This window comes from Galeopterus variegatus, unplaced genomic scaffold (assembly GCF_000696425.1).
Source record: "Galeopterus variegatus unplaced genomic scaffold, G_variegatus-3.0.2 Scaffold15, whole genome shotgun sequence".
In the NCBI taxonomy this organism is placed as follows: Eukaryota; Metazoa; Chordata; class Mammalia; order Dermoptera; family Cynocephalidae; genus Galeopterus; species Galeopterus variegatus.
In genome coordinates, this window is record NW_007726126.1 from 543,355 (window position 1) to 553,274 (window position 9,920).

Sequence of the window (9,920 nt, forward strand, 5' to 3'; positions counted from 1 at the left end):
ACAAAGCAACAAATACTACTCAAAAGAAACACAAAGAGAAAAAAAATGAAAAAAAAAAAAAAAAAAAAAGTAGAGTATCAGTGAACTGCAGGATAACTTCAGTACCCTAATGTATGTGTAACTGGAGTCCCCAAAGGGCCATGGGGCCACAAAAATATCTAAAGAAATAACAGCCAAAAATTTTCCAAATGTGATGAAAACTATAAACTATTTGATCCAAGCAGCTCAACACACTTCAAGCACAAGAAACATAAAGAAAACTATACCAAGGCATATCATAATTAAATTGCTTAAAACCAGTGATAAAGGGAAATTTTAAAAGCAGATTAGGGAAAAAAAGATACATTATGTACAGAGGAATAAAGATAAAAATAACAGCAGACTTCTCGACAGAAACAATGTAAACCAGGAACCTATGAAGCAACATCTTTGAAAGACTGTGAGGAAAAATATATATATATATTAATCCAGAATTCTATTCCCACAAAAATATCTTCCAATAATGAAGGTGAAAACTTTTATCAGTCATATAAAGGCTTTGTGGTGAGACGTACTTAGGTTTAAAACCTGCTTCTGTCTCTTACTAGCTGAGTGACTAATAATTTACTGTTATTAAAATCAATTTTTACTACCCATTATTAAGTGCTTATTATAAATAGGTCATGTATTATGCCTAGCGCTTTATGTATATATATAATCTCATTTAATTCTTACAACTCAGAAAGACACTATTATCCCCATTTCATGGAAATGCTGGAATTTGAATCTAGATTGACTGAACCTAAAGCCCATACTCTTAACCACTGTATCAAACTACCTGGGCCTTAGGCTCTTCTTTTTGTAAAATAAAAATCATAGTAGCTGCCTCACAGAGTGACTGTGAGGACTAAATGAGATAATGTATGTACAAGGATACTTCAAAAAATTCATGGAAAGTGTATCAGTCCATTTCTCTTGCTTATGACAAAATATCTGAAACTGAGTAATTTATAAAGAAATAAATTTTATTTCTTACAATTTCGGAGGCTGGGAAGATCCAAGTCCAGGGAACATATATGTTGAGGGCCTTGCTAGTGGGTAGTGACTTTTCACAACAATACAGGGTGTCACATGGCAAATGGCTTAAGCAAAAGAGAGCTAACCTGCTCACTCACTCTTCATATTAAGCCATTGGGACCACCATCCATTACCACATGAATAGATGAATCCATTCACAAGAGAACAGTCCTCACAATCTAATCACCTTTTAAAGGCCCCATCTTTCAATTACCACAATAGGATTTCCCACCTTCTTATCACTGTCAGAGTGGGGATTAAGTTTCTAATACATGACACTTTGGGGGATGCAACTCAATCCATAGCACAAAGACTCGCATTATCTTTTAATTTTATGTTTTCACGGAATTTCTGAAGTACCCTTGTATATCACTCAGTATAATACCTGACACACAGGAGTCACTCATTAAATGGGTACTATTATTATTATGCAGTCATACTTACCATACATCTCATCTTCTAACCCATGAACAAAAGCTCCACAAGCTCCCGACTCAATCAAGTTCACAGCTCCCGTATCTACTTCTTCCTTGGGAGCATCATCTCCCCACTTTCTGCCACTGGAAAACTCCCCTGAACTGTAAAGTTCCTTGGCACGCTCATGTGCAGTACGTTTCCTCTGTAGAGGACAACAACAATTACTACTTGCAGGAGGTTTATGAGGCAACACTAAGATACACACCAAGAACATGAGAAGGTAAGGCATAAAATTGTTCTCTAAGGGTTATACTTTTAAAAAATTTCTCAGCAAATCAAAGTGAGACTAAAGGCTCACAAGTCTATAACAGCAGGCAGTAACCTTATAAAGAAGATGAAGATGACTAAAGAAAGCATTGATCAGATCGGTAGTTATGTTTGCCATGGCAACAACATAGGAAAGGAAGAGCCAGAGAGGCAAATAATGGCAGCGCCCTTCCAAAAACCACCTTGGGTAAATAAAAACTGATGCTAGAAAACTATTTTTTTCAGTTCCAGTAGAATTAAGTCTTTATTTGGCAAAACTGTGCTCTACTTGAGCAACACTGTGTTCAGCAAATTAATCTAGTAAGTTCAATTTCCACACAAATTGATTAAGGGGAATGTACTGGTCAGAGAAAGTAAATATCCAGTCCACTTGACAGCTATGGTTCTCATCATAAATAAATGAACTGGCACTCCGCTCTACACATCAGCCTTTTATGAACCTTCTTGGTGTGAGTCCATAACCTCATGGCTAACCATCTTAGAGACACGGATGAGATATAGCACCTGAGTGTGCAAGGATGTGTGTTAGACCCAACATTAAAGCTTGTACCTTGCGATATTTCTTGGAAAGCCTTGCATTACCCATCCCTCCCCATTCACCATGAGCATTTCCTTCTTTACATTTCCATCATACTACACACAAAGAATACTTAAAATCAAACACTGACCTCAAATCAAGGCAATGCCCTTCAGGAAAGCCATATGGCAATGTTTCATGAAGCACAGATGTCAACTTCATTACCGTTGTTAAGAATTTATATTATGGAATAACTCAATAAAAGAAAAGAGCTAATATGCATGAAGATGATACTCTTTATGTGATTTATAACAGTGGAAAAGTCAGGAGAATCTAACTGTCCAGTATACTGAAAGGACTAAAAAGTGATGGCATGTCTACTTAACAGAATATTATGCAATCCATAAAATGCTAAGTACGAAGTTGACAATATGGAAAAAAAAAGTGCATGATATAGTGGTAAATGTAAAAAGTAGACTACAAAATTATCTGTATACAATGATTCAATGTTTAAAACATACAAAAGAAAAATACCTATAGTGTGAGAAATATACCAAAATGACCAAAGTCCGTGGGTTAGGGTAGTGAGAACATGGGTAAATTATCTCCTGTTTCCCTCTATTTATCAAAAAGTCTATAACTTTTTTTTTTAATTGTAACAAAATTGATTGTACATATCTGTGGGGTACAGAGTTGAACATCAACACCCACATGCAATATGTAATGCTCACTTCAGAATATTATATTCAGGGCCGGGCCATTGCTCACTTGGGAGAGTGTGGTGCTGATAACACCAAGGCCACAGGTTCAGATCCCTATATAGGGATGATTGGTTAGCTCACTTGGGAGAGTGTGGTGCTGATAACACCAAGGCCACAGGTTCAGATCCCTATATAGGGATGATTGGTTAGCTCACTTGGGAGAGTGTGGTGCTGACAAAACCAAGCCAAGGGTTAAGATCCCCTTACTGGTCATTTAAAAATATATATATATTATATTCAATAATATACAATATCATTGCTATTTCATGGCCCTTTACCATTCCTCCCTCCCCTCTCCCTTCCTACTTCTAATAACCCCAGTTGTCCTTTTGAAAGTTCAGTGTATTATTGGGAATGTTGTATCTTTCTTTCTTTTATTTATATGTTTATAATTTTAGCTCCCACTTATGAGTGAGAACACATGGTATTTCTCTTTCTGTGCCTGGCCTATCTCACTTAATATGATTTTCTCTAAGTTCATCCATGTTGCTGCGAATGACAATATTGCATTCCTTTTTATAGCTGAGTAATATTCCGTTGTGTATATATACTACATTTTAAAAAGCCTATAGCTCTTTATTATCACTTTTACAGTTAAAAAATTAGGGTATAGACAATGAATGTCTGTATCATTTTCTCAGACTCATATTTGGTCCTGCCAACCGCTTTATAGAACCATTTCAGTCAAAGCTTAAGAGCATTCCATAAGAGACATATTGCTTCTATTCAGAGAAAGAATTTACTCACTCTTCCAATGGGAACTGCTATTGAAAAGTAGTCCTAAGATGTCATACCATATCACAAAATAAGACCAGACCTTTGTAGTTTCTAATAAATAGAAAGTTAACCTTACCTCTTCTTTGTAAAACACAACCTTTGCAAACTATTTCACTAAAATAATACAAAATTTAATGAAGTAGCTTGTAATTTGGTCCAAGTTACTAGGATTTTTAATTAAAATGTAATCTAGTCACTGTACATTAACTTAACAAATGCATGGGCTGCTAAATGAAATCAACACACTCAGCACATAGCTACGCTGATGTTAGTTACAGAAACCCACTTTAAACAACAAAAAAATCAAGTTACCCTCAGATCTGACATAAGCTTCTTGTCAAGGGTCTGCTCCAAGAAATGAGAACTGACTTGCTCCATAGAACCCTGTAAAAAGAAAGAATCCAGGGCATATTAAACAACTTCTATGATTTGAACATTATCTTAAAATTCAAAGTTTGCAGCCAACTTAAATGCAAAAAGATAATACTATTCTTGATAATAAAGATGCCTAAGGGTTCTGAATCATCAGGAAAATAATGAAAATACTAGCAGAAACAGCAGCAAACAACTAAATAGAGCTTACTATGTACCATGTACTGTTCTATTAGTTTTATAAGTATATTACCTCATTTAATCCTCACTACAACCCTATGAGGTAAATACTATTGTTACTCCCATTTGAAATATGGGGAAAAGGCACAAAAAGATCAAGTAACTCACTCAAGGTCACAAAGAGTAAATTCCACAGATGGGATATAAACCCGGGCTCCAGAATCCTTTGTCTTTACCACTGCTTTGTACAGCCTCTCCATTCCTTTTCATTCCACTCTTCCCATTTATTTGTTCATTCATTCACTCATTCAATAAAACAAATATTTATTTAGCAACCATTCAATTATAAGCCTACAATTACCAGAAACAGAAATACAAAAATAAAAAGATATAACCTTTATACTTAATGATCTCATAGATTAGTGAGGGAAATTGACAAGCAAAGAGATAACTGCACTATGGTATGAAATGCTATATATACATTTACAAGTATGCTATGGGAACTAAGAGAACAAGCAGGATGGGGTAAAGGCAGGAAGAGGTATATTTGGGGAATTGGAAATCACAGTGCAAATGCATGAAGAGAAAATGCCATGTGGGAAACATTGAATGGTTTTATGAATGGAATACAGGATGCAGGTGCAGAAAATGAGACAGGAAAGATAGGTAGGGCTTATTTGCCATGGTAGAGGGGTCGCCTTATTAATAATGATTAGATAATCTCTACTAAACACTTAATGAGCTCAATAATGTGCAAAGTATTTTACTTTTATTTTAAAAATTCATTCCTCCAAATAATTCCATGAAGAACATCTTTATTATTCCCATTTTTTCAGATGAGAAATTGAGGTTGAGAGATTAGGTAACTTGCTTGTTTCAAGTAAAGGGGAATATAGTCAGATTCATACCTCATAAAGATCATCTTGCAGAAGAGTGGCTAATGGACCAGAAGAAATCAAAATAAAAGCAAAGAGACCAGTGTAGGAGGCTACTACAGCAGGGTCTAGATATTCTTAAGGAATATATCTTAGACCTTCTCTAATTCTCAACTTAATAAACATGGAAATGCTTATACAAACTTGGATCTTTTCTCCAATCACATTTTCTACAGAAAATTACATGTTCTTTACCCAAGTTGAAACCTTTCCTATAACTCTAGGTGAATATTGTTATATTATTTTGACCGAAATAATTACAAAACCATTTTTTCTTATCTCTAGGTGGTACACTTGTTTGTTACATAGATATGAGCCACTGACAAATCTAACATACATTTTTAATGCAAATATCGATTTTATGAATAAGAACTATAATTTATGATCTCCTAACTTTCTCTTCAGTTTTACCACCAGCACTGGCAGTTGGGTATTTAAGGGATATTGTTTCTTCCACAAAGAATGAAAGTTTTAATGACTTTACAGTAAGTTACTCCATTCCTAGTTCCTACTGCCCTCCTCCAATGCCTCCAGCCGAGCTCTCTCCCAACACAGCAGCACAGAGGGCGTACTATTCAAACTTAGGCCACAAAATGTTACACATCGGAGCAGGTAGGCCTCACCGCCACCAGACCCCATTCACAGCCCAGGCGAGTGCACGCCGACTGGAGAAGCCCGAGACCCACAGCGACCACGTGCCCCGAGGCACCAGTGCGACTGAGCAGGTAGGCCCCACCACCGCCGGACCCCATGCCCAGCCCAGGTGAGTGCATGCCGACCAGAGAGGCATCCCCCACCCCCACCCCCAGGCCCTCGACCCGCGGAGATCACACACCCCAAGGCACCAGTGTGACCAAGCAGGTAGGCCTCACGGCCGCTGCACCCACCCCACCCTGGGTGAGTAGGCGCTGGTCAGAGAAGCCCAAATCTTCCACCCACAGGCACTGAGGCAGCCGTGCCAAATGGGCAGTCCCAGCAGGATCCTTGCCACACAATAGTGTCGAACCAGTGGACTGTGAAATCTCTTGCCACAATGACTAAACATCAAAGGAAAGATACCAGAAATATGAAAAGTCAAGAAAGTACACCACCAAAAAGTAATAACTCTCAAGCTCTAGATCCTATAGAACAAGAAGCCCTTGACATGTCTGACAAGGAATTTCTAGTGATAATCCTGAGGAAACTAAATGAGATAAAAGAAAACTCAGCTAGACAACACGATGAAACAAGCAAAAGTATACAGGACCTGAAAGAAGAAATGTATAAGGAAATCAATGCCCTGAAAAAGAATGTAGCAGAGCTTGAATTCATTGAGCTGAAGAATTCATTCAAAGAAATAAAAAACACAACAGAGAGTTTAACCAGCAGGCTTGCAGAAGCAGAAGAGAGAACTTCTGACCTTGAAGATGGGCTGTTTGAAATAACACAGGCAGACAAAAAAAAAAGAAAAAAAAGAAAGAAAAAAGAATTAAAAACATTAAGGAAAATCTAAGAGAGATATCAGATAACCTTAAGCACTCAAATATCCAAGTCATGGGTTTTCCAGAAGGGGAGGAAAAAGGAGATCACATTGAAAACATATTCAACAAAATAGTGGCAGAAAACTCCCCTGGTATAGGAAAAGACACAGATCTTCAGATTCAGGAAGCTCAAAGACCCCCAAATGTATTCAACCCAAAAAGGTCTTCTCCAGGACATGATGTCAAATTGGCAAAACTCAAAGACAAAGAGAGAATCTTGAAAGGTGCAAGAGAGAAGTGTCAAGTCACCTATAAGGGAGTCCCAATCAGACGAACATCAGACTTTTCATCACAAACCCTAAAAGCCGGAAAGGAATGAGATGATATATTCAATATACTAAAAGACAGAGATTGCCAGCCAAGAGTACTTTACCCTACAAGGCTATCCTTCCAAAATGAAGAGCAAATAGTATATTTCTCAGACAAACAAAAACTGCGGGAGTTCACTACCACACGACCACCCGTACAAGAAATTCTCAAGGGAGTACTGGGGTTTGGTACCTGAAAAATAACCACCACTGCCAGAAAAACTCAAGAAAAATCAAAATGCACTAGTAAAATAAAAATGCTAACAATGAAGAGGAAAAAAAAGTTTATCTACAACCCAAGAAACCAACAAATACAGAAGACAAACAGTAAATCAGAAAGAAAGGAACAAAAAACACTTAAGACATCCAAACAAAAATCAATAAAACGCTAGGAGTAAAACAACACTTTTCAATAACAACTCTTAATTTAAAAGGATTAAACTCCCCACTCAAAAGACACAGACTGACTGACTGACTGGATTGAAAAGGAGGACCCAACTATATGCTGCCTTCAAGAGACTCATCTCACCTATAAAGACACATATAGACTAAGAGTGAAAGGATGGAAAAAGATTTACCATGCAAACAGAAATGAAAAACGAGCTGGAGTAGCTATTCTTACATCTGATAAAATAGATGATGGAGTTTGGATGTGCTGTCCCCTCCAAAACTCATGTGGAAATTCGATCTCCAATGTGGCAGTGTTGGAAACTGATTGAGTTGAGTCCTGAGGGCGGATCCCTCATGAATGGATTAATGCTCTCTCTGGGGGAGGAGGATTGGTGAGTGACATCTCGCTCGATTAGTAGACCCTGGCACCTTCTCTCTCTCTCTTGCTTCCTCTCGTCATGTGATCTGCTTGTACTGGCCAGCTCCCTACCACTTTCCACCATGAGTAGAAGCAGCCTGAGGCCCGTGCCAGATGCAACTGTCTCAGAATCGTAAGCCAAATAAACCTCTTTTCCTTGTAAGTTACCCAGTCTAAGCTATTTCTGTTATAGCAACACAAAATGGACTAAAACAATAGACTTTAAACTAAAAACCATAAAAAGAAATAATGAAGGCCACTACATAATGATAAAAAGATTCATCCATCAAGAAGACATAACAATCATAAATACGTACGCACTCAATGTTGGACCAGTCAGATTTATAAAACAAACTCTATTAGACCTAAAGAAGGAAATAGACACTAATACCATAATAGCAGGGGACCTGAACACCCCACTATCAATATTGGACAGATCATCTAGGCAAAGGATCAGCAGAAAAACACAGTATCTAAACAACACTCTAGACCAATTGGACTTGGCAGAAATATACAGAACATTCCATCCAACAACCTCAGAATATTCATTCTTCTCATCATCACATGGATCATTCTCCAGGATAGATCACATGTTAGGTAACAAATCAAGTCTCAACAAATTTAAAAAAATTGGAATTATCCCATGTATTTTTTCAGATCACAAAAGATTAAATTTAGAAATCAATAACAAACAAAATTCCGGAAACCATACAAACACATGGAAATTAAACAACATTCTACTTAATGACATATGGGTCCAAGAAGAAATCAAACAGAAAATCAAAAAATTTATTGAAACTAATGAAAACAATGATACATCATACCAAAACCTGTGGGATACTGCAATAGCAGTACTAAGGGGGAAATTTATTGCATTAAATGCTTACTTCGGAAGAACGGAAAGATGGCAAGTAAACAACCTAATACTTCACCTTAAAGAACTGGGAAAACAGGAACAATCCAAACCCAAAGTTAGCAGATGGAAAGAAATCATTAAGATCAGAGCACAACGTAATGAAATTGAAACCCCAAAAATAATAAAAAACATCGATGAATCAAAAAGTTGGGTTTTTTAGAAGATAAATAAAATTGACAAACTATTAGCACAGCTAACTAAAAAAAGAAGGGAGAAGACCCAAATAACAAAAATTAGAAATGAAAAAAGGTGATATTACAACTGATACCTCAGAAATACAATAAATCATTAGTGACTACGATAAACAACTATATGTCAATAAATTTGAAAATCTCGAGGAAATGGATAAATTTCTGGACACACACAAACTACCAAAACTGAGCCAAGATGATGTAGAAAATCTGAACAGACCAATAAAAATAAAAGAGATTGAAGCTGTTATCAGAAGGCTCCCAACAAATGGATTCACAGCAGAATTCTATCAAACGTTCAAAGAGGAATTGACACCAATTCTCTACAAACTATTGCAAAAGACTGAAACAGAGGCAATTCTCCCAAACTTATTCTATGAAGCAAACATTGCCCTGATACTAAAACCAGATAAAGATACAACAAAAAAAGAAAACTACAGGCCAGTATTCTTGATGAATATAGATGCAAAAATCTTCAATAAAATACTAGCTAACAGAATACAGCAACACACATGCAACATTTATATACCATGATCAAGTGGGATTCATCCCAGGGATGCAAGGTTGGTTCAACATATGCAAATCAATAAATGTGTTATGCCATATCAATAAAATCAAACACAAGGACCATATGATCCTCTCTATAGATGCTGAAAAAGCACTTGACAAAATTCAACACTTCTTCATGATAAAAGCTCTCTACAAGTTAGGTATAGTCAGAAAGTATCTCAACATAATTAAAGCCATATATGATAAACCCACTGCCAATATCATCCTGAATGGGGAAAAGCTGAAAGCTTTTCCTTTAAGAACAGGAACTAGACAAGGATGCCCA

The 9,920-nt window shown here is 36.8% G+C and overlaps 1 protein-coding gene across 1 annotated transcript in view; it reads right to left on the bottom strand.

The window, feature by feature from the left end:
* INTS4 (integrator complex subunit 4) overlaps positions 1 to 9,920 on the bottom strand; it is a 124,390-nt gene that overhangs the window by 61,967 nt on the left and 52,503 nt on the right. The window contains exons 9-10 of the mRNA XM_008565996.1: positions 4,168 to 4,239; positions 1,501 to 1,675 (exon numbers count right to left, since the gene is read on the bottom strand). Of these exons, the coding sequence (XP_008564218.1) occupies positions 1,501 to 1,675; positions 4,168 to 4,239 (247 nt within the window). The remainder of the gene's footprint in view (positions 1 to 1,500; positions 1,676 to 4,167; positions 4,240 to 9,920) is intronic.